At 44.6% G+C, this 24,851-nt stretch overlaps 2 protein-coding genes across 2 annotated transcripts in view; both read left to right on the top strand.

Moving 5' to 3' along the window:
• Positions 1 to 3,493, top strand: part of LOC114566504 (complement C1q tumor necrosis factor-related protein 3) — a 35,869-nt gene extending 32,376 nt beyond the window's left edge. Inside the window, exons 4-5 of the mRNA XM_028595019.1 lie at positions 2,347 to 2,484; positions 3,139 to 3,493. Of these exons, the coding sequence (XP_028450820.1) occupies positions 2,347 to 2,484; positions 3,139 to 3,416 (416 nt within the window). The 3' untranslated portion in view covers positions 3,417 to 3,493. The remainder of the gene's footprint in view (positions 1 to 2,346; positions 2,485 to 3,138) is intronic.
• An 11,194-nt stretch (positions 3,494 to 14,687) lies between these two features.
• Positions 14,688 to 24,851, top strand: part of LOC114566503 (complement C1q tumor necrosis factor-related protein 3-like) — a 51,187-nt gene continuing 41,023 nt past the window's right edge. Inside the window, exons 1-2 of the mRNA XM_028595018.1 lie at positions 14,688 to 14,970; positions 15,349 to 15,441. Of these exons, the coding sequence (XP_028450819.1) occupies positions 14,814 to 14,970; positions 15,349 to 15,441 (250 nt within the window). The 5' untranslated portion in view covers positions 14,688 to 14,813. The remainder of the gene's footprint in view (positions 14,971 to 15,348; positions 15,442 to 24,851) is intronic.

Genomic DNA, 24,851 nt, shown 5'->3' with positions numbered 1-24,851 from the left:
GTGTAAGCAGAGTTAGCTGTTGTTAGCAGGCTTAGTTGTCGTGTTAGCAGAGTTAGTTGTCGTGTTAGCAGGGTTAGCTGTTGTTAGCAGGGTTAGCTGTTGTTAGCAGGGTTAGCTGTTGTTAACAGGGTTAGCTGTTGTTAGCAGGGTTAGCTGTTTTTAGCAGGGTTAGCTGTTTTTAGCAGGGTTAGCTGTCGTGTTAGCAGGGTTAGCTGTTGTTAGCAGGGTTAGCTGTTCTGTTAGCACGGATAGCTGTCGTGTTAGCAGGGTTAGCTGTTGTTAGCAGGGTTAATGGCTATTGCTGTCAACGTCCACATGGATATTAAAATCACCAACAATAAGTAATTTGTCTGATTTAAGGACTACACATGATAAAAACTCTGAGAATTCAGATAAAAATTCAGAATACGGACCTGGAGCTCGGTAGACAACAAATATAATTGGCTGTACTGATTTCCGTGTTGGATGTTGAAGATTAAGAACAAGACTTTCAAAAGAGTTATAATTTAGTTTAGGTTAGGATTAATTAACAGGCTTGAATCAAATATGGCTGCAACTCCCCCTCCTCGGCCTGAGCCTCTAGGAATTTGAGTATTAATATGACTGGGAGGAGTCGCTTCATTTAGACTAACATATTCTTCATGGCCCAGCCAGGTTTCAGTAAGACACAATAAATCAATTTGATTATCAGATATCAATTCATTTACTAGTACTGCTTTAGAAGACAGAGATCTGACATTTACTAATCCACATCTAATTTTCCTATCCTTTTCTATCATTGCAGTGGTAGTTTTAATTCCAATTAGGTTGTTAAGTATTAAGTAGTAAGAACAGTCTGGACCATCTCTCCGCACCCTTCCTGTAGGTAGGTAGAGGCCCAGAGATGACGATCCGCTTACCTGTGCCCATCAGGGTGGAGAGGAGAGTGGTGAAGTCTTCCTGGAGTGCTATCGACCGTCTCTCTCTGATGTCGTTTGTGCCCACATGCACGATGATGTTGTCGACCTTGGCGTGGTGGGCGAGGATGCCGGGAAGTTTGTGCTGGATGTCACGGACCTTGGCACCGGGGAAGCAGTAGACCTTGGAGGGACCGCTAGGTAAAGGGGGAATGTGGAGGTCCCTGACCATGGAGCTTCCGATGACCAGCGTGGAGGTTGATGAGTCCGAGGGGGGAGAGTCCGCCCTCAATGGGCGCGTCGACTGTGTGGATGGACCAGGATGAGCTGCATGGGGACGTGGCAGAGAAGGGAACTCCTCGTCGTTCGTCAGAATGCTGTAGCGGTTTTCTAGTTGTAGGGGTTGGGCTGGGGCTGAGCGTTGTCCTGACCGCCTGCTCTGGTGCTTGCTTACACGCCATGGCTCAGGCTGGTGTGGGAGGGAGCTGGTCAGCAGAGTTGGCTGGGTCCTCGGCAGAAGCCGAGGAGAGACAACAGGGTCAGAGGTTGTATTAGTGCGTGGTGGGGTGAGAGTATTGCAGGGCACAGTGGTATCAAAACATCCGTCAGTGTGTGTGTGGGGGGAACTTCCAATGATAATGGTGTCGAGGAACTCTTCACTTGCCTTGATCTGAGAGTCGATATTCTGGCTTCAAGTTCCACTATCTTCTGGCTGAACAGGAGGCACGAGTCACAGCCAGGTGAACAGCTGAGGGAGGGCATCGTGTAGCTTGCTAGTTTAGCTAGTAGCAACGTTGATGGAGGCCTTCTCCTAAAACCTAAAAACCTTCACAAGTCGAAATACAATGCAGGTGCTCCTGCTTGTATTAGCAAGCTGTGGATAGCGGTTACTGCTACCAAAATATAGAATAGATCACACAAATGCCTCTGTAATTGTTAGGGTCCACTCTGTCGCCATTTTTGAAAATAGGGGGGATGAGTCCAAGGTTCCAGATCTCAGGAAAAGATATCTAGGGGGTTTGGTAGTCTTTCACCTATTCCTCTAACTGGTGAAGATTTTCAACGACTGAGTGTTGTTGGGGGGTGATTGCACTATAATCAATATTCTTATACAAAAATTCTAAGTGATTTTTCCAGATCAAACCATTTTGTATTGTTAATTTATCTTTAGTTTGTTTTGGACTGAATTTATTCCACACATTCCAGAAGACGTTTTGGTCAATGGCTTCTTCTATTTTGTTAAGTTCTTCAGATCTGTGAAGCTCTTTTTTTTATTGATTAGTGTTTTGTAGTATTTTAGTATCTCTCTCTGTCTCTCTCTCTCTCTCTCTCTCTCTCTCTCTCTCTCTCTCTCTCTGTCTTTCTCTCTCTCTCTGTCTCTCTCTCTCTCTCTGTCTCTCTGTCTTTCTCTCTCTCTCTGTGTCTCTCTCTCTCTCTCTCTCTCTCTCAGTCCGACAGGTTGCATTCTCAGCCTCTCTGCTGCCTGTAGGAGGCCAAGCAGCATATACTGGACCCTTTAACACGCCCACTACCCTGATCTACAAAAACGTCCCCACCAACATCGGAAATGCCTACAACCCAACCACAGGTAGCTCTGATATTCTAACAATACATTTTAGGGATGCACCAATATGATCAATGAACACATGGATGAACATTTGAGTAATCAAATTTGGCCCATTACCAATTTTTATCAATATCGGAATGATCTTTATGAAACAAGTTTCTATGATAATATCGTTTTGTGTATACTGAAGAACACGTGTACACACTGTGTTATAGTAATATCTTTCTTTTTTGCAAAACATTTGGAAAAGCCCATGAATCATACATTATTATTCGAAGTGTCTGACAACATTATGGGATGGATCCCTACAGAGATAGACCTTTTAGTTAAAGAGTAAGATCCTTTAGTTTAACATCAAACAGCCCCGAAATCACCATCACCAAACTCCACCAGACTCCTTGTAAATAATCAGGACTTTTAGCGTGTATAGAGCCATCATATTTCCACCAGACTCCATGTAAATAATCAGGACTTTTAGCGTGTATAGAGCCAGCATATCTCCACCAGACTCCATGTAAATAATCAGGACTTTCGACATGTAGGGTTACATTTCAGCTTGTTGGACGTTGTGTCAGAGATGTAATATATTGTGCATCCCTAATATATTTCACTTGTATGTTGCTGCTCAAAGTTTTTATTTTTTCCATTTAAAATGACAAAACAATCATCCAACAGGTGTGTTCACTGCCCCGGTGAGAGGCGCGTACAACTTTGAGTGGACGGTCGCTGCACATGGAGACGGCCACACAGCTGCTTGGTTGGTCAAGAACTCAGAGCAGGTTTTCATTGCATGGGAGCATCAGGCGGCCGGTTTTATGAGTGCTTCTAATGGCGCTACGCTGCTGCTGGAGGTGGGAGACGTCGTGTTTGTGCGTCTGAGGGCTGGCACTAGGGTGTATGACGATGGACTTCACTTCATCACCTTCAGTGGTCATCTGCTGTTCCCCATGTGAGACAGAAACAGCAGCTCTGTGATAGTCACACAGGTTGTTGTTGTCTGAAACAAGTCTTCATAGCACTTCATAGATTTAAACTGATTTCATCTGTATCCAAATAATAAGTAATAATTGTAGACAGGAATCTTTTTTTCCTATAAATATAAACTGGTTAATGTTTCTGAATCTCTCTTGTTTCTGTCATTTTAATCAAATACTAAACATATATCATTGCAATTACATTTGTGAGAGTTTCTTTATTCTTCTTGTTTCTACTACTACATGTATTGAGACTTTTGTTTACTTCAAATCAAAAAATTCTTCCAGTGATATTAATATAATATAATAATAATAATAATAATAATAATAATAATAAGTAATCCTTTGACCACACATCATCCTTACACTCAGGACCGAGAAACATTCAGACACTCTCTTATTTTATCTTCATCTTTTTATTTCTCTCATTCCCATGAAATCAGATGTGACATCATGAGAGTCATCCCAACAGTGAAGTAACATTCAAACACCCAGACAGACAGATATGAGATATAAAACAGGTTCTTCTCTCCAAACACCCAGACAGACAGATATGAGATATAAAACAGGTTCTTCTCTCCAAACACCCAGGAGAGGTCCTGGTATTAAACCATTACTGATGGCTGTGTTCCACTTAGGAGAGATCCTGGTATTAAACCATTAATGATGGCTGCATTCCACTTAGGAGAGACCCTGGTATTAAACCATTACTGATGGCCGCATTCCACTTAGCAGAGACCCTGGTATTAAACCATTAATGATGGCTGCATTCCACTTAGGAGAGGTCCTGGTATTAAACCATTACTGATGGCTGCATTCCACTTAGGAGAGGTCCTGGTATTAAACCATTAATGATGGCTGCATTCCACTTAGGAGAGGTCCTGGTATTAAACCATTAATGATGGCTGCATTTGTGGTGGAAGTTTCCTTTGCAGAAGGGGTGCGAGAGTTTTCAGAGTTTACTATAATGTAACAAATAAGACAGTCTGAGACTAGAACCAAATTGGGTTTTTGTATTTTATTAAAAACATATATATATATGCAAATAGGATCAACATGATTTTACAAAAGGCTGCAGCCCAGTGTGGAGTCAGTTTCTCCAATGAGTGAACAGAACACCAGGCTTTTATGCATCTTCTGAGTGACAACACACACGCACTTGGATTATTATGATGCTACAATTTTGACAGGCAATCTGATACATGTGAAGACAATCAGAGAAATACAAGAGACATCTTGGAGTCATCTCACCTCCTCCTCCCTGTATGACTTTCACCCCCCAGTTACATCTTAACTGGCATGGGAAAACTAGAGATAGTTTTAGGGTGACCTTGTACCTTTATCAGTTCAGGCAAACAGAGCTCACATAATGTTCCAGACTGGATGTCTCATAAAGTTAGAATCAAAATCTACATGTGGGAAATGAGATAGACTCTTTCAGCATTTGTGAGAGAATTAAAGTAGAAATAAAACATAAAAATATAAGGAATTATGCTTAACTGTAATGACATTACATTCCACAATTTTGATTAAAACCTAATCACAATACACAAATTACTTTTATGATTATATATATTTTTACAAATAGCGTCTTCCACGTTCTTCCATTGTCAGAGGTTCGTCCACTAGCACTTGTCAAAATCGTTGGAAACAATCTTTACCATTGCCTTCTTGGCTGTTTTGAGCCTCTGTAAGAAGGAGCATTTAAACACACTGCTTTTCAAAGTTTGATCTATGTCATCATTGATTCAAAAATATTGCTACATTGGGGTTAGTCAATTAAACAAGGTTCATACAGATAGTTATAGTGGACATTTTCTGTTACCATCAATATTCCATTAAAAATATGTACTTAAGGTACAAAAATCTGCAATATCAAAAAGTCCTCACATTTTTTCTAAACTGGAAACGATCAAAGCAGTTTTTCTGTCAATTAACTAATTGATTAAGCAACTAATCATTTCAGCTGGACTGTAGGCCTATATATTTGTCGGGCAGTTTGATGACAATAAAACATTATATTTCATAAACATATGTTTTGTGTACAAAAATCCTAATTCTTTTTAACCCAAATATGTCAGATTACAAATAGCATCTGTAAGCATTTGACAAAATTCTGATACTAACTTTTTTGTCTTTGAAATCCAAATTAGTTATTCCTAGAAATGACATAATTTGTCTTTGAAATTTCAAAAACCAACTGTTTGTTTATCACCTATATGACATAAGAAAGATTTTATTTAGCCCCCAGTGGGGAAATTCCCTCAGATAAAAGCAAGAAGTAGGTCAAATATAATTGACTTCCGATTGAAAGTAACTGTAAAATTTAACTCCTATACAATCCATCAATAGGATGTCCTAATAGCATTGTCCTAATTCAAAAGTACTTTTAGCTCTCTGGTACCAGCAGGAAATGGCCTGAAAGGCTACTTCTTGTTTTTTCTAAACTTTTAGGCATTTGAGTCAATTCAAGTTTTTTATGTTGGTGTGCTGAAAGCTCAGAGACACAAGGCCTTGTGGCAGACTCCTCCTCGCTGGACACGCCTGCTGTAACCTGAGCCAGTCTCTCATAGACTCCATAGTCATCCAGTGCACTTCTCTCTAAAGCTCTTGTTTCCTCTAAGCTTTTCCTGACTGAATTGTTATCCCTTCTATTAATAAAGTATATTATACTGTATATTATTATCTTTATGGTATAAAAGTATTATGTTTTACTGTTTATAAGAATTATCTTTAACTTATATTATATTTTACTTTTCGTGTAAACATAAATATGAGAGTAAATATTAAATGAATATGTGTATACCATTGTCTCAGTACATTACTCATAATGTACATCATTAAGCAGTCACATCAACATTAAACATTTTCATTTAGATATTTAGTCTTTATTTAATCATCATGGTTTTAAACCATCTCAGCACTAACGTCAACAAAACAAAACTAAATTTTCTTTAGAGTAGTTTTTAAATTTAAAAAAATTATGTGAACATCCTATTGTCACGCACGGAAGGAGCAGGAGTCAGACTGGAGTAAGTGCAGTGAGCTTTATTGACAGAGATCCAACAGAGAGTAGTGTGAACAGGCTGGATACCGGCAGGAGACGAGGTAATGCTACAGAGCAGCAGCAGACAACAGGATGCCAACAACAGGTAAGTACTGGGACTAAACTAGAAATACGAGAGCAAGTCAGAGTGTCGTTAACAAAAGCAAGACTCAACAAAGAGTGAGTGTGTCTGTGCTGCTTATGAAGGTGGTCACTGATGAGATGCAGGTGGTGAACTGATGATCAGGCGTAATGCAGTGCAGGTGCGTGTAATCAGTGGTGAACGGCTGAGAGGAGTGAGTGCTGGGGAATGTGAATGGGAAACAAACTGAAAGTCCATGAAAACCGTGAAAGTCCATGAAAACCAACAGAAAAGTCCATGTAAACCTGACATTACCCCCCCATCCCACAAGGCGCGACCCGCGCCGTAGAAGGCAAAACACGGGAGGGGGGGCGGGCAGCCTGGAGTCCGGGACAGGAGTGGGACAGGGAGAATGCGGACGGACTCCAGGCTGTCCCCCAAGACCTGGGCGGAGCTGGCTGGAGGCGTGGCCACGGTGGAGCTGGCTGGCCCTCGGGCGGCCACGGCAGAGACGGTTCCTCTGGTGACCATGGCGGTGCTGACTCCTCTGGCGGGGCTGATCCCTCTGGAGGCCACGGCGGGGCTGTCTCCTCTGGTGGGGCTGATCCCTCTGGAGGCCACTGCGGGGCTGATCCCTCTGGAGGCCACGGCGGGGCTGATCCCTCTGGAGGCCACTGCGGGGCTGTCTCCTCTGGCGGGGCTGATCCCTCTGGAGGCCACGGCGGGGCTGAACCCTCTGGAGGCCACGGGAACAGTGTAGGCGGGACCTCCATTGTCCCCGTAGGAGGCGCACTTCCCCCCCCAAAATATTCTTGGGGAGGCTCCCCGAGATCATGTCCAGGACAGGCAATGAGGGCTTTGACCTGGACGGGACCGGCAATGAGGGCTTAGAACTGGGCTGTACCGGCGATGAACACTTCGAGCCGGGCTGTACCTGCAATGAGGGCTTCGAGCCGAGCTGTACCGGCGAAGAGGGCTCAGAGCCGGACGGAACCAGCAACGAGGAGGGCTCCGAGCCGGACGGAACCGGCGACGACGAGATGCTAGCTGGCCTGGACTCTGGGGAAATGCCAGCTAGTCTAAACTCTGGGTGGCCGCTACACGGCCAGGACTCTAGGAACTCTGGGGGGCCACTACACGGCCGGGACTCTAGGAACTCTGGGGGGCCGCTACACGGCCAGGACTCTAGGAACTCTGGGGGGCCGCTACACGGCCAGGATCCTAGGAACTCTGGGGGGCCTACACGGCCGGGACTCTAGGAACTCTGGGGGCCGCTACGGCCGGGACTCTAAGAACTCTGGGGCCCCTACACGGCCGGGACTCTAGGAACTCTGGGGGCCACCACTACGGCCGGGACTCTAAGAACTCTGGGGGCCCGCTACACGGCCGGGACTCTAGGAACTCTGGGGGGCCGCTACACGGCCGGGACTCTAAGAACTCTGGGGGCCCGCTACACGGCCGGGACTCTAGGAACTCTGGGGGCCGCTACGGCCGGGACTCTAAGAACTCTGGGGGCCCGCTACGGCCGGGACTCTAGGAACTCTGGGGGCGCCGCTACGGCCGGGACTCTAAGAACTCTGGGGCCCGCTACGGCCGGGACTCTAGGAACTCTGGGGGGCCACTACACGGCCGGGACTCTAGGAACTCTGGGGGCCGCTACGGCCGGGACTCTAGGAACTCTGGGGGCGCTACGGCCGGGACTCTAGTAACTCTGGGGGCCGCTACGGCCGGGACTCTAGGAACTCTGGGGGCCGCTACGGCGGAACTCTAGGAACTCTGGGGGCCGCTACGGCGGGAATCTAGGAACTCTGGGGGGCCGCTACACGGCCGGGAATCTAGGAACTCTGGGGGGCCGCTACACGGCCGGGACTCTAGGAACCCTGGGGGGCCGCTACACGGCCGGGACTCTAGGAAGCTCGGGGATCAGGCGTAATGCAGTGCAAGTGCATGTAATCAGTGGTGAACGGCTGAGAGGAGTGAGTGCTGGGGAATGTGAATGGGAAACAAACTGAAAGTCCATGAAAACCAACAGAAAAGTCCATGTAAACCTGACACCTATTCATTAAACACCCTAATTATTATTGCTACTATATCCCTTCTATTTGAGGCATGACAAGCTCATGACTCAAAAACGCAGCACATATAAATAACCTGTTCATTGGTTTAGCCATTAACACTGTCCTGTGTTACACAGTAAAACCTGAATAAAAGCAACACAAAATTCAATAAATCATTTCTTTTAAAAGAAAACCAATCACCAAAGTAGAGTGTTTTCAACGTCAACATAAATTAATTTAGTTATTTGCGATATAGCAAATCAAAATACAAACAAAGTCTTTAGTGCAGCTTTACTGAAAAAAACTCACTAGAGTACAATATTAAATTAACTGTTTTTAGGCTGAAATCTCATATCAACCTGTATTGGTTTCAATATAACCAATAAACTAAGATGAATTAAACAAAAATATGTTGTTTATTTTCTTTGTATCTTTAGTTTGCAACCCAAAGTTATACTAACCGCTGTCTGGTAGTTCTAAAAATCATTATGAGTACTTCTAATTTGACATCTATTTATCCAATTTGTTACCTGATATGGGAAACATATTACATTCTTATAATTTTTGACAAACTATATCAAAATCATTGCTGAACCATTTACTGTACATGCACAACTCCTGTTTTTCTCTTATCTCTGGGTGTGTGTGTTGCTATGGCCTTGCTTCTCTGTAAGCTTAGTCTACAGTGAGGGTTAAACAATCACCTCACTGAGTGTCTCTGCTGCTCTCATTGTGTTTGTTAGCATGTCATCAGGAATTTGTGCCTTTTACATAATACGTTACCAGTTGGTCCTCACACTGTGGTGTGTCTGGTGAGTGTCCTCTTTACCCAAGTCCAATGTGTGGAGGTGCTGTAAACAAAAGTCTAAAGGGTGACAGGTTAAGTCGCTTGCATGTGCACATTCTATACCTCAGTACAATAAGCAGGGCTTTTGTTAAATGTAGGCATGTTGCATTTTGAATGCAAACCACTATACTTGAGATTTTGGTAGGAATTCTCCATTTTGGAATTATTTCAGTAAGTAGGGCTTTGGCTCCTACACTGGCTGACAGTAGTCTTGATCCAAAAAGAAACCATTTGTGAACCAGTTGCTTCACCATTGTGAAACAACTGTTTTTCCCTCAATGGTATTTCCATCATCCTAATCATACTTTTTACACCTGGTTTTAATCCATGTGTCAACTTTGCAAAATTTAGGAAAGAAAAAGCTGGATAGCTTTCTGTTAGGAAGAATGAGCTCTACTGCTTGTACTGAGAGATGAGATGGCAGAAGTCCAAATCAGATAGCATCAGAAACACCTACAACAGAGAAGCCCACACTGCTAGAGTCTCTGGAAGAAGAACTGTTAACCTAAAAAAAATGAAATCAGTTAATGAGAGGTGTGTCAGAGAGGTCAGGTAATGGTATTCAGACCACCTTTAGCTCTGCAACACCATTGTTTCTCTCGGTCAGCTGGTGTGTGGAGAAGAAAATCAGGGTTAAGAACAGTGCATCTGTTAGAGTGACATTTTGCAATCTAACAGAGTAGTAATATCTAAGGTACCTGGTCACAGAGAGTTTTATTCTGTTCCCACAAAATATGTGACACAGAATGTGGAACAGGGCGTATTTAATGCTTCGAGTGGCAGAATCAAGTTTAGCAGAGAAATCTGCAACCGGACGGAGTTTTGTCGTCGTGGTGTTGCAGCAACACAGAGCCACGCAGCTCTTGTGCTTATCATCGGTCTGTATGAACTGTTTTAGGGATCTGGCAGTCCCAGCGTCGGGGAAGACTGCAGAGCCAGTTTCATATTCACAAACACTTCATTAGCTTCGGTAGCAAAAAGTCTTACAGTGACGTCAGGAACGTGTACAGACATTTTTACGTGACAGGCTCAAGTAAAAAATCCTAATCATTAACACTAAACTGAAAAAGCTGCTATTCTGTTCATTTGACATGAAAACAGCGCTGTACCAAAAAACTCTCTCGAGGAAGAAAAAAGCAGATGCAGCCTTGAGAGATGTAGATAAAACACAAGCTGGGCACTTTAAAAAAAAAAAAAAAAAAAACTATATTGGTTGTCAGTCAAGCATACAGCTACAACACAGTCAGTATCAGTCCAAATCAGATGTGATGTTGTCAAACTGTCATTATGTCTCTAAAGAACCGTTTTGAGCATTCTTCATCAGGCCCTGTAGTAACATGAGCTGTGTAGTGCAGGTTGTCAGGTTTCATGCAGTCAGAGGCAGGGCTGATTACAGACGCAGCCTCAGTGAGCTCATTTTAGCCACACTGTAATTAAGAAGTGTGGTTTTGTTAGATGCATCATTACGAGAAATTCTCAATCCATCAGGTGTTGAGGTTAAAACAATGTTAAAAGTGCACATTAAATCACTACCTGAGTACCAGACACTACCAGACACCAAAAAAAAGTTTCCCATGTATATGAGAAAGGAACAGAAAATTGTTCTTTTACTGTTTAACCTGTATTCCCAATTGACCAAATAGAATGACCACTGAGCTTCAGTGTCAAATCTTTAGCTCTTATAATCAAGTTATGTGAGTGGAACCCTTTTAACTTTACCCTCAGTAGTAGGCATTTTCTTCTACATTTCAGAAGATAACATACTATAATGGTTTAACTGATTAGATTCTTTTTACAGAACTTTCTAACCTATCAATTGTCCCTAAATAGCAAAACAAAAAACAGTGTATCAGTGCCAAGCATTTCTTCATTGCAGGAAGCGAGTGTGTGTGTGTTTTTTTAGCAGTACCTTCCTTATCAGCTTTTGGACTCAGTCAAACAGAGGGACAAGTGTTGTTCTTTGTCTGAGGTGTTTTTTGCTTTTGCTTCGGGCAGTTACATACCCAATGTCCAAAGTCCTTGCAGTACAAACACTGGTCTCGGTTGTAGGGCTCATTATTTTGCCCACGCTACCCGCCTCGGCACCCTCTGGCATGTCTGGGGCCTCTCTGGCTCGACCACGTCCTTCGTAGGAGCGGCCTTTTTCGGGTCCGCGCTCCATATTTTGCCCACCAGCCTGTTGTAACATGCAGACAAACGCTTCAAACATGGTTTTCTCACGTACTCGTTGGTCTTTCCACCTGATGCAGAGTTGAGTCTGTGTCCTCTTCGTCCCTCCGTTTCTCCAACTTGTCTTTCTGAACTGATGAGGAGGTTATTGGTGTATGTGTTTTTGCAATCTTTCCCTGAATCATACCTTTAGTTTTTCCTGTTCTCAGTAGCTTTAAATCCTCTTAATTTTGTCTTTTTCATTAGTTTTTTTTCTTGTTCTCCTAATTCCTGTTTGAATATTTTCAATTCGCCCGAATTTAAAGGAAAACCCAAAAATGTTCGACCAATACAGACAATCCAAACTTTTGAGCCGTATTTTCGCACCATGTCATCCACCACGGTTCCCCTAGGGATGTGTGACCCGGATCTGCCCGATCTGTTACCCATTTTACTGGGAAGAAGTACTTCTATCCTACTTACAATCATCACTGTAAGGCCGGGTTTCTATCTTATTTCGGAAAAACCCAAGCACAAAAAACCTAACAGTTTCTGAAAAACTGTTTATTAGATCAGTTTTATCGTGCCAAAATGCTGCTAGAATGATCACAATTAGGCCTATGTATTTACACAAACATAAAAGACTAGGCCTACCCAAAATTAATACAAACAACCCCAAAGTGGTTATCCTATTTTAGTGTCAGTTTCTGTTTCTGGAAGTTTACTACAGCCAATTCAAATTACTGAGTGTGATCTTACCCTGCTGCGTGGAATTGCTTCCATCTTAACAGATCAGTGTTGGGTCAGTAGAGGCCTCTGTGGTTTCTGATCCTCTCTCTCTGAATGCTTTTTGGGCGAGGTAGAGGCGAAGATCGTTGGATCTCGGATCGCGAGTCCTCAGTCAACCACGGAGTCTCTTTTATCTGACCCCTGCACATGATCCCCATTCTCGTCGCCATGTTTGTCATGGAAGTTTCCTTTGCAGCAGGGGGAAGAGTTTTCAGAGTTTAGTATAATGAAACAAATAAGACAGTCTGATACTAAAACCAAGTTGGGTTTTTGTATTTCATTAAAAAAGATATATTTGCAAATAGGATCAACATGATTTCACAAAAGGCCGCAGCCCAGTGTGTAGTCAGTTTCTCCAATGAGTGAACAAGAACACCAGGCTTATATACATCTTCAGAGTGACAGCACACGCGCACTTGGATTATTATGAAGCTATAGTTCTTACAGGCAATCTGATACACATGAAGACAATCAGAGAAATACAAGAGACATCTTGGAGTCATCTCACCATCTTGGAGTCATCTCACCTCCTCCTCCCTATCCCACCAGACTCCATGTAAATAATCAGGACTTTTAGCGTGTATAGAGCCAGCATATCTCCACCAGACTCCATGTAAATAATCAGGACTTTTAGCGTGTATAGAGCCAGCATATCTCCACCAGACTCCATGTAAATAATCAGGACTTTTAGCGTGTATAGAGCCAGCATATCTCCACCAGACTCCATGTAAATAATCAGGACTTTTAGCGTGTATAGAGCCAGCATATCTCCACATGTAAATGGGTGAATTAAGGGTTTATTTCAACCAAACCAGAGTGGTGATTTATGGAACAGTGGAAAGATGAACTAAGATGGCTTTTGGTTTTATTTAGTTTCTGTCCACTTTGAATGAAGTGTGTTTTACAATGATAAAAGTCCTGATTATTTACATGGAGTCTGGTAGAGATATGATGTTATGATGATATCATACGTACCAATTCATGAGAATGTGTTCTAATGATCAGAGTACGATACGTTTCAGGTCTTGCTTCTGCTTGTCCACTTCTGTCTTCAGCTGTGCTGGTTGTTCTGCAAAATCAGAGACAGTTTCTTTAGACATTGCTCTAGAGCTGTAAAGATTAATAGATTAGTCATTATTAAATTAATCTCAAACTATTTTGACAATCGATGAATAGGTTTGAGTCATTTTTTATGTAAAAACAGTAAAAGTTGTGTGATGTCAGCTTGTTAAATATGAATATGTTCTAGTTTATTCTCTCATCTGTGACAGGAAACTGAATATCTTTAAATTTGAGGACGTCATCCTGGGCTTTGGGAAACACTGATCCACATGTTTCACCATTTAGAGACTAAACAAATAATACATTCATCCAGATGACAAGCCATAAGAAAGTCTTTCCTGTTATTCAGTCAGCCTGTTAGATTTCAGGAAAGGGGGGCGACCAGTTTGATCAGGGAGGTTGATGACTTTATCTGTTCTTGTTAGTAAATAGAATTTGGCCTGATGGTAAACCGTACGTGACTGAGTGAAGGTCCATCCTTTCTGTGTATAAAACACATGAATAACAGAGAGGTTCAGTTGGTTTCTTCAGACAATTTCATGTTATGCTATTATAATAAAGCACATAACTATAAAGAAGTTTTTTCCCCTCTGCAATAAGCATCACAAACAAGGCTCCGGACCCCCACCAAACACTGACTCATAACACCCCCCAACACACTACACTTGCACTAACCTGCACTTACCTTCATCTTGGACTTTACATCTGACCATAGCAAATACTTTTATTCTTTGAAAGTTTTGCACTCAATCCATTCAACCCTTTATCTAATGCAACTGTTAATTTGTATGTATTTATTTGTTTTTCCTGTATTTACTGTTTATTTTATATTAGTGTTTAATATGTTTGTTTATTTCATGTATGTATCACATACATTTATTATTGTGGCAATGAAACCTTTTCTGATTCTGTACGAGTTTCACAGTGCTAACATTGCATATTTACTGTATGTGTCAACCTCTAGATAGAATACGTTATATTCACATAATAATAGCATAACATGAAATCAAAAGACCTGAGTATTTTCTGAAGAAACCAACTGAACCTCTCTGTTATTCATGTGTTTTATACACAGAAAGGATGGACCTTCACTCAGTCACGTACGCAAACTGGCCATCTGTTTACCATCAGGCCAAATTCCATTCACTAACCTTACCACATGAGGTCATCAGCCTCCCTGATCAAACTGGTCACCCCCTTCCTGAAATCTAACAGCCTGACTAAATTCAGGACAAGACTTTCATGTAGTTAATAATTATCCTAACATTATGAGACCACACTTCCAACATAACAAGAATATATAAAGCAGTATCCTGACGGGAAAACAAAGTCATAATACAACAGAATGAAGATCTCTGTGAGTGTTACGCTGTTGCTGCTGCTCGGCTCCGTCTCCACAAGTGAAGGTGTTGAAATCCAGCCGGCTTCTACTCCAGATATCAACGCTGAGCTGAGAGAACTGACTGCCTCGTTGGTTCAACTGAAGGCGGACATGACTACAGGTACAGTAATGAACTGTTTGCATCGTGTCATAGCAGTTCAGAGATATCCAAAAGGAGAGAAATAAGTATTTTTCTATGTAGAGAAAAGTGGAGCAAAGTAGAGCTGCAAATAGCTACAGATTATTTTCATTGTGGATTAATGTGTGGATTATCATCTGGATGAATAGATCAGTTGTTTGGTCTCTAAAATGTGGATCAGTGTTTCCCAAAGCCCAGGATTATGTCCTCAAATGTCTTGTTTTGTCCAGAACTCAGAGATATTCAGTTTCCTGTCACAGAGGAGAGACGAAACTAGAAAATATTCATATTTAACAAGCCCAAAGAAACTGAAGGTGCAGTAAAATGAAGCTGACAAAGAAACTGTCTCTGATTTTGCAGGTCAAGCACAGCAGAAGGCTGAAGCGGACAGGCTGAAGGCTGAAGTGGACAAGCAGAAGACTGAAGTGGACAGGCTGAAGCAACAATTACAAGGTATTATTATCTGTTCAAATGTGTGGCATGGAGTTCAACTTATCATTTATTCTAGATAAGTGAAAACTGCAGAGGTTGTAATGATAATTCCTGTCCGTCTAGTGTGTCTTTCTCTCTGCTGCTTCTAGCAGTTAGGAGATTGTAACTCCTAGAAGGTACAAAGTCTACCAGCTGCTCTTTTCTTCTGTAACGATGACATGCTTTTAGCTTCAATTACACACAATAGATCTTCATGTTTTGGAGGAGATAGAAGTCAACATGATCAGTTTAATGTTTGATGAGTTTTTAAATGACAGTGTTCTCTCTCTCTCTCTCTCTCTCTCTCTCTCTCTCTCTCTCTCTCTCTGTCTCTCTGTCTCTCTCTCTCTCTCTCTCTCTCTATCTTTCTCTCGGCTTAGTCTCTCTCTCTCTCTCTCTCTGTCTCTCTGTCTCTCTTTCTCTTTGTCTCTCTCTCTCTCTGTCTGTCCCTCTCTCTCTCTCTGTCTCTCTCTCTCTCTCTCTCTCGGCTTAGTCTCTCTCTCTCTCTCTGTCTCTCTCTTGTCTCTCTCTCTCTCTCTGTCTCTCTCTCTCTCTCTCTCTGTCTCTCTCTCTCGGCTTAGTCTCTCTCTCTCTCTCTGTCTCTCTGTCTCTGTCTCTCTCTCTCATTGTCTCTCTCTCTCTCTCTCTCTCTCTCTCTCGCTCTCTCTCTGCTTAGTCTCTCTCTCTATCTGTCTCTCTCTCTGTCACTGTCTCTCTCTCTCTGCTTTCTCTCTCTCTCTGTCTATCTGTCTCTGTCTCTCTCTCTCTTTGTCTCTCTCTCTCTCTCTCTCTCTCTCTCTCTGCTTAGTCTCTCTCTCTCTATCTGTCTCTCTCTCTCTGTCGCTGTCTCTCTCTCTCACTGCTTTGTCTCTCTCTCTCTCTGTCTCTCTGTCTCTCTCTCTCTCTCTTTGTCTCGCTCTCTTTGCTTTGTCTCTCTCTGTCTGTCTCTGTCTCTGTCTCAAATTCAAATTCAAAGAGGCTTCATTAGCATGACCATGTTGACATACAGTATTGCTAAAGCACATAAACATGGAAACATGTTACACACTAACATCCAGTAGTCCAGTAGGATTCAAACAATAAACATTAGGTTAACGTTCGTATAAAAGCAACAATCATGTCAACACAATGTAACAATATGAACAACACTGATGGGTATCAACAACAACATGAAAACAAGAATATTACAGGTGTGTGTGTGTGTGTGTGTGTGTGTGTGTGTGTGTGTGTGTGTGTCGGTGGCTTTGTGTGTGTGTGTCTGTGTCTTTGTGTGTGTGTGTGTGTCTGTGTCTTTTGTGTGTGTGTGTGTGTGTCTGTGTGTCTTTGTTGTTTGTAGCGGCCTGTCTCAATGGCCAGGCTGTGCTCACTGAGTCTGTACTTGGTCAACGTAGTTCTTAGTTTAATATCAGTCACTGTGGTCAAGTAGTCTGCCACACTGTACTCTCTCTTTAGGGACAGATAGCACTGCATTTTGCTTTGTGCTTCTGTTTGTGTGTTCCAGATGGTGATGTAGTTTTGTTTCTGTTGTGTTATACTTTGGTTAACTCTGATTGGTTGGTTCCCAGACTGGTCCTGAGGCAGAACCGGGTCAGGAAGTGAACTGAGCATCAGGACCAGCTGAGTGAGGGGACTCTTCTCTTTGCTCAGCTCTTGGTGTTGCAGGGCTTTCTGTTGGTAGGAGTGGGGAGTCACTGTTTTTTAGATGTAGCCAATATTTGATTGCACGTTTTTGAATTTTGATGAATAATGGGAATTGGCCGAATTCAGCTCTGCAGGCGTTGTACCTCACTACATCCATCCATCCATCCATCCATCCATCTTCGTCCGCTTATCCGGTGTCGGGTCGCGGGGGGAGCAGCTCCAGCAGGGGACCCCAAACTTCCCTTTCCCGAGCAACATTAACCAGCTCCGACTGGGGATCGGCGTTCCCAGGCCAGGTTGGAGATATAATCCCTCCACCTAGTCCTGGGTCTTCCCCGAGGCCTCCTCCCAGCTGGACGTGCCTGGAACACCTCCCTAGGGAGGCGCCCAGGGGGCATCCTTACCAGATGCCCGAACCACCTCAACTGGCTCCTTTCGACGCAAAGGAGCAGCGGCTCTACTCCGAGCTCCTCACGGATGACTGAGCTTCTCACCCTATCTATAAGGGAGACGCCAGCCACCCTCCTGAGGAAACCCATTTCGCCGCTTGTACCCTGGATCTCGTTCTTTCGGTCATGACCCAGCCTTCATGACCATAGGTGAGGGTAGGAACGAAAACTGACCGGTAGATCGAGAGCTTTGCCTTCTGGCTCAGCTCTCTTTTCGTCACAACGGTGCGATAGATTGAATGCAATACCGCACCCGCTGCGCCGATTCTCCGACCAATCTCCCGCTCCATTGTCCCTCACTGCGAACAAAACCCCAAGGTACTTGAACTCCTTCACTTGGGGTAAGGACTCATTCCCTACCTGGAGAAGGCATTCCATCGGTTTCCTGCTGAGAACCATGGCCTCCGATTTAGAGGTGCTGATCCTCATCCCAACCGCTTCACACTCGGTTGCGAACCGATCCAGTGAGTGCTGAAGGTCGCAGGCCGATGATGCCATCAGGACCACATCATCTGCAAAGAGCAGCGATGAGATCCCCAGCCCACCAAACTGCAACCCCTCCCCACCCCGACTACGCCTCGATATCCTGTCCATAAATATTACAAACAGGATTGGTGACAAAGCGCAGCCCTGGCGGAGGCCAACCCTCACCTGAAACGAGTCCAACTTACTACCGAGAACCCGGACACAGCTCTCACTTTGGTCATACAGAGATTGGATGGCCCTGAGTAGAGACCCCCTCACCCCATACTCCCGCAGCACCTCCCACAGTATCTCCCTGGGGACCCGGTCATACGCCTTCTCCAAATCCACAAAAACACATGTAGACCGGTTGGGCATACTCCCAGGCTCCCTCCAGGATCCTTGCGAGTGAAGAGCTGGTCCGTTGTTCCACGACCAGGACGGAATCCGCATTGTTCCTCCTCAACCCGAGGTTCGACTATCGGCCGAACCCTCCTTTCCAGCACCTTGGAGTAGACTTTACCAGGGAGGCTGAGAAGTGTGATACCCCTATAATTGGCACACACCCTCTGGTCCCCTTTTTAAAAAGAGGAACCACCACCCCAGTCTGCCACTCCTTTGGCACCGTCCCAGACTTCCACGCAATGTTGAAGAGGCGTGTCAACCAGGACAGCCCCTCCACACCCAGAGCCTTGAGCATTTCTGGACGGATCTCATCAATCCCCGGGCTTTGCCACTGTGTAGTTGTTTGACTACATCAGTGACTTCCGCCTGGGAAATCGACGACAATCCCCGTTATCCTCCAGCTCTGCCTCTAACATAGAGGGCGTATTAGTCGGATTCAGGAGTTCCTCAAAGTGCTCCTTCCACCGCCCTATTACCTCCTCAGTGGAGGTCAACAGTGTCCCATCCTTACTGTACACAGCTTGGATGGTTCCCCTTCCCCCTCCTGAGGTGGCGAACAGTTTTCCAGAAACACTTTGGTGCCGACGAAAGTCCTTCTCCATGTCTTCTCCAAACTTCTCCCACACCCGCTGCTTTGCCTCTTTCACGGCAGAGGCTGCAGCCCTTCGGGCCCTTCGGTACCCTGCAACCGCCTCGGAGTCCTCCGAGATAACATATCCCGGAAGGACTCCTTCTTCAGTCGGACGGCTTCCCTGACCACTGGTGTCCACCACGGTGTTCGTGGGTTACCGCCCCTTGAGGCACCTAAGATCCCAAGACCACAGCTCCTCGCCGCAGCTTCAGCAATGGAAACTTTGAACATTGTCCACTCGGGTTCAATGCCCCCAGCCTCCACAGGGATGCACGAAAAGCTCCGCCCGGAGGTGTGAGTTGAAAGTCTGCCGGACAGGGGCCTCCTCCAGACGTTCCCAATTTACCCGCACTACACGTTTGGGCTTACCAGGTCTGTCCAAAGTCTTCCCCACCCCTGACCCAACTCACCACCAGATGGTGATCGGTTGACAGCTCTGCCCCTCTCTTCACCAGAGTGTCCAAAACATACGGCCTCAGATCAGATGAAACGATTATGAAATCGATCATTGACCTTCGGCCTAGGGTGCTCTGGTACCAGGTACACTTATGAGCATCCCTATGTTCGAACATGGTGTTCGTTATAGACAATCCATGACTAGCACAGAAGTCCAACAACAAACAACCACTCTGGTTTAGATCAGGGAGGCCGTTCCTCCCAATCACGCCTCCAGGTGTCTCCATCATCGCCCACGTGTGCGTTGAAGTCCCCCAGCAGAACAATGGAGTCCCCCACTGGAGCCCCATGCAGGACTCCAGTCAAGGTCTCCAAGAAGGCCGAATACTCCGAACTCCTGTTTGGTGCATATGCACAAACAACAGTCAGAGTTTTCCCCCCAACCCGCAGGCGTGGGGAGGCGACCCTCTCGTCCCGGGGGTAACTCCAACACAGCGGCGCTCAGCCGGGGCTTGTGAGTATCCCCACACCCGCCCGGCGCCTCACACCCTGGGCAACTCGGAGAAGAAAAGAGTCCAACCCCTATCCAGGAGTATGGTTCCAGAACCGAGACTGTGCGAGAGGTAAGCCCCACCAGATCTAACCGGTAGCGCTCCACCCCCCGCACCAGTTCCGGCTCCTTCCCCCACAGAGAGGTGACGTTCCACGTCCCCAGAGCCATAGAGGAGAATTGGTTCTATTATAGATTCAAATAATTTGAGCCAGATTCTAATTGGGATTATAATGTAGATTTGACTTTTTATTACGTAAAAATGCCCTGCATGCTTTCTCTCTCAGCTCCATTATCGCTGGGTTAAAACTTCCAGTGGAACTTTTTTTCAGTCTTAAATAATTGTAATGTGTAGGGGAAAGTGGGGAGAGTTGTGCCAGTTTTTACTCAAAGTGACTTTAAAGTGAAGCCATGACAGTAATGCCTTCAACTTAAGGATGTACATATATTTCAGGATGTAGTGCATCCCTGAGAACAATAACTTTAGATCTGAAATAAATTGTTTCAGAAATATAGCTTTTGGGAAAAAAAGTGGTCTTGTGGCACAACTTGCCTCTGATGCGGGGTAAGTTGTGCCTTTGGGGGGAATACGTTGGGGTAAATTGTGCCAGTGATTTCTGAAGTAAAACAGAACATTTTAATGTTATGAAATGTAATGCCATATGAAAGCAAGACAAATGCAATACAAAATTACTCATTTAAGGTTATTTAGATATTGTCACCCTATTAAACTGTTGGAATAAGTCATATTTTGTAATTTGGGAAAACACAAAAAACTTAAATACACAATATGTGATATTTGTGAATCATTTCAGGCAAAAAGGCTTTGGCAATATATGCCTGTTTACATACATTGAACGCTGTCTGTCAATTATGTAACATATAAGAATAAAGTGACTGGGCTAATTTCTAAACATCCTATTGTGACTTAGGCCACTCGAAAACTTAATAAAACGTCTCTTTAATAACTCAAAACTCAAAAATGAAATCAGTGTTAGCTAAATTAAACAAATGGCAGGTAGGCCTAAATCAAACACTGAAGAGGCATGCCCATCTCCTCACGTCTCCAGATTATCCCCTGTGAGTATGTAGGTTTAGGTGGTCTGGATCTGGCCTACTACTTAACATCCCACTTGTCAATGCTGCTCCCTTCTGGCTGTACCACCAAGTTTTTGGGGTGTGGGTAGTTTCTTGAGGACATCACCTCTAGTGATGACTCCTTCATCACTGGCACAACTTAACCCAGACCCCCTTTGGCACAAATCACCCCAGACCCCCAAGTTTGAAAAACTAGCATGATCCAGCAGTTAAGAGCTAACATCATGCTAACTCTATAGACTCATTGTGTAGCCTGCTAAAGCAGTAAAACATGTGTGAAATGTTTTCAAACTTTTCTATAATTGTTCGGACACTAAGATCAAAAAACTTTAATCAGAGAAATTTTACTTTGAAAGGAAAAAAAGTTTTTTGAGCTACAATGTGCTTACTTCTCATGCCATGTGACTCCCTTCTTTGGAGGATGAGTAAAATGGATGGCTTTTCAAAATGATGTGGTCACATGACCAATTTATTCTATGGTTTTCCAAAAACAAGGGGTGGAATAACTTCCTCCCCCTGGCACAAATCACCCCACTCTCCCCTACAGTTGTCTAATTTATGTGTTCCTAATGTGAAGCTGCATGTGTTTCCTTGAGATCTGGATCTTTTTTGAAAAGTCATTTTTTTTTGAGTGTTTACTGCCAGGGCCCAGGTTTGGCAGTACTGCTCCAGCAGGTCCAGGTTCTGCTGTAGGCCCTGTTCTGTAGGGGACAACAGAACCAGGTAATCTGCGTAGAGCAGGAACTTGATCTCAGAGTGGTGTAGAGTGAGACCAGGTGCTGCAGATGTCTCTAGGATGGTGGCCAGCTGGTTTATATAGATGTTGAATAGAGTGGGACTCAGACAGCAGCCCTGTCTCACTCCACGCTTCTGATAGAAGGATGTTGTTCTTTTGTTGCCAATTTTAATACTGCACTTATTGTTAGTGTACATTGATTTAATTATGTCATAAATGTCATATAAAATATATATATATATATATATATATATATATATATATATATATATATATATATATATATATTTTATAGGGGTGATGTACTTTGATATTTCATCTTTGTACCAGATAATGATCCCTCCTGAGTCCCTCCCTCTTTTAACAGTAGGGAGTTTGACTGATGACAGAATGATTTCTCTGTAGTTTGGGGGGCAGTGAGTGAGAGAGCCAGGTCTACACCAGGTCTCTTGGAGGATGATGATGTCTGTGTCTTTGGTGTTGTCTTTGAATTCAGGGGTTTCACTTTTACATCCAAACAATGAAGAGTTAAGGCCCTGAATATTCCACATGGAGACAGGAAATGGCTTCATTGTTAGCAAATATAAATGCAAATACAGTTTTAAAAAGAGATATACCTACAGTAATAAGTAATAAATGAGAGGTAGGGCTGTCCTTGATTAAAGTAGTAATAGAATACATTTTCTAAATGGTATCTTCCGTTTAGCTATTTACAGATGAGTTACAGGGCTAGACAAAGGGTTTAGTTTATGTGAGAGACCGAAACAAATTATGAATTATTGTGTTGCCAGAGATGTACCCCTCTTTTTTTAAGTAATGACCAATAAGAAAAAGGCTAACTCATTCTGCACTGGAAGCTAAAGAGTAAAAATGTAAAAAAAAAGTAAAAAAAATTAGTTAAAATAAAATATGAAAAATAAAATAAATCTGGTAATAATAGCCTCATAATGTAAGACCTGAATTGAATAGATTAAGATTAAGATAAAAACAGCCCTAATTAAAAGTGGATAGTAAAGTTATAAAACTTGAGACCGTTACAAAAACACGTTATTCTTCTAAAAGAGTAGTGGTTAGTCTGACACCTTAGAGTCCCATTTAGCTGATCAGCCTGGAGCATATGAGACTGAGCAGGTGTCTGATCTCCCCCAGGTCTGCAGGGCTGCCAGCACTGGTTGGTGCGAGTGTCTCAGCGTAGCTCCTCTGTCCCGGGTGCTGAGCGTGGTGTTGGGCTGGGCCAGCAGGGTGGGGTCCAGGGGGAGGCCTGGGGAATAAGGGCGGGGCTGGTCCTGGGGTTAGGGTGGCTGCCTTGTCCATAAGAAGGTGGAGGGTGATGGGGGCTGGCAGGGTGTATGCTGGGTCTGTGAGGTGGTGGAGGGTGATTGGGGCTGGGTCTGTGAGGTGGTGGAGGGTGATGGGGGCTGGGTCTGTGAGGTGGTGGAGGGTGATGGGGGCTGGGTCTGTGAGGTGGTGCAGGGTGATGGGGGCTGGGTCTGTGAGGTGGTGGAGGGTGATGGGGGCTGGGTCTGTGAGGTGGTGCAGGGGGATGGGGGCTGGGTCTGTGAGGTGGTGCAGGGTGATGGGGGCTGGGTCTGTGAGGTGGTGGAGGGTGATGGGGGCTGGGTCTGTGAGGTGGTGCAGGGTGATGGGGGCTGGGTCTGTGAGGTGGTGGAGGGTGATGGGTGCTGGGTCTGTGAGGTGGTGCAGGGTGATGGGGGCTGGGTCTGTGAGGTGGTGGAGGGTGATGGGGGCTGGGTCTGGGAGGTGGTGCAGGGTGATGGGGGCTGGGTCTGTGAGGTGGTGCAATGTGATGGGGGCTGGGTCTGGGAGGTGGTGCAGGGTGATGGGGGCTGGGTCTCTGAGGTGGTGCAGGGTGGTGGGGCTGGGTCTGTGAGGTGGTGCAGGGTGATGGGGGCTGGGTCTGTGAGGTGGTGGAGGGTGATGGGGGCTGGGTCTGTGAGGTGGTGCAGGGTGGTGGGGGCTGGGTCTGTGAGGTGGTGCAGGGTGATGGGGGCTGGGTCTGTGAGGTGGTGGAGGGTGATGGGGGCTGGGTCTGTGAGGTGGTGGAGGGTGATGGGGGCTGGGTCTGTGAGGTGGTGACCTCAGCAGGCCGGATGGGTGGAAGCTGCTCTGTCTGTTGGTGCTGGGGGGGCTTCCTTGGTTGCGTCCTAAAGCCACATCTTTTAATTTCTTTGCAAAGGTGCTGATGGTATCTTTGTGGAGGTGGACAATGTCATAAAGGCTGTGGATGTTGAGGTTAGGGTGGTGGGCCAGGTGTCTCTCTCTCTCTCTCTCTCTCTCTCTCTCTCTATCTCTCTCTCTCTCGCTCTCACTTCCGATGTGTCTGGGTGCGAGTTGAAGGAGTGTGAGCGTGACTGGAGAGTTTGTGAGTGAAGCTGATGTTTCTTGTCTCCATCTTTTCCCCTTGTTGGTTTGCTGGTCTTTTCTTTTTTTTAGTTCTTTGTTGGGCCGCGTGCTATCCACTTTATCGGAGACGCGGGCAGGGTTTGAGTTAACTCACGCGGCGTAATGCGGTTAAAGTAGCCGCGGCGGCGAGTGTGGAGGAATGTTGTCTTGCTGTTGGTGAGGTTGTGGGGCATGAGAGCGTGTTATCCTCCTCCAGAATGAATGGTGCCGTCGTGGTGTTTCTTAATAGCGTTGATAAAGTCAATGAAGTTGTCGAACACGGAATAGTCATTGGTGGTGATTTTGTCTCTGTTCTTCCTCTTTCATTGCCAGCTAAAAGAGTCACTTTATCAAATGTTCCACCATTCTTAAGTGATGAAATTTTGACGCAAGCTTTATCTCGCTATGGAAAATTGTTATCTCCGATCACAAAGATCCCAATCAATTGCGGATCACCGTTGTTGAAACACATTGTTTCGTTCAGGCAATTCGCTTACATGATTATTCAGGATGATAGTGAGCTAGATATGACGCTCAATTTTCAAATTGAAAACTTTGAATATGTTATTTTTGTCACTACCGCAAAATCAAAGTGTTTTGGTTGCGGTAGAACTGGACATT

This window comes from Perca flavescens, chromosome 13 (assembly GCF_004354835.1).
Source record: "Perca flavescens isolate YP-PL-M2 chromosome 13, PFLA_1.0, whole genome shotgun sequence".
Taxonomy (NCBI): Eukaryota; Metazoa; Chordata; class Actinopteri; order Perciformes; family Percidae; genus Perca; species Perca flavescens.
Note: the sequence above shows the minus strand (reverse complement) of the source record. Positions and strands in the feature narration are given on the sequence as shown.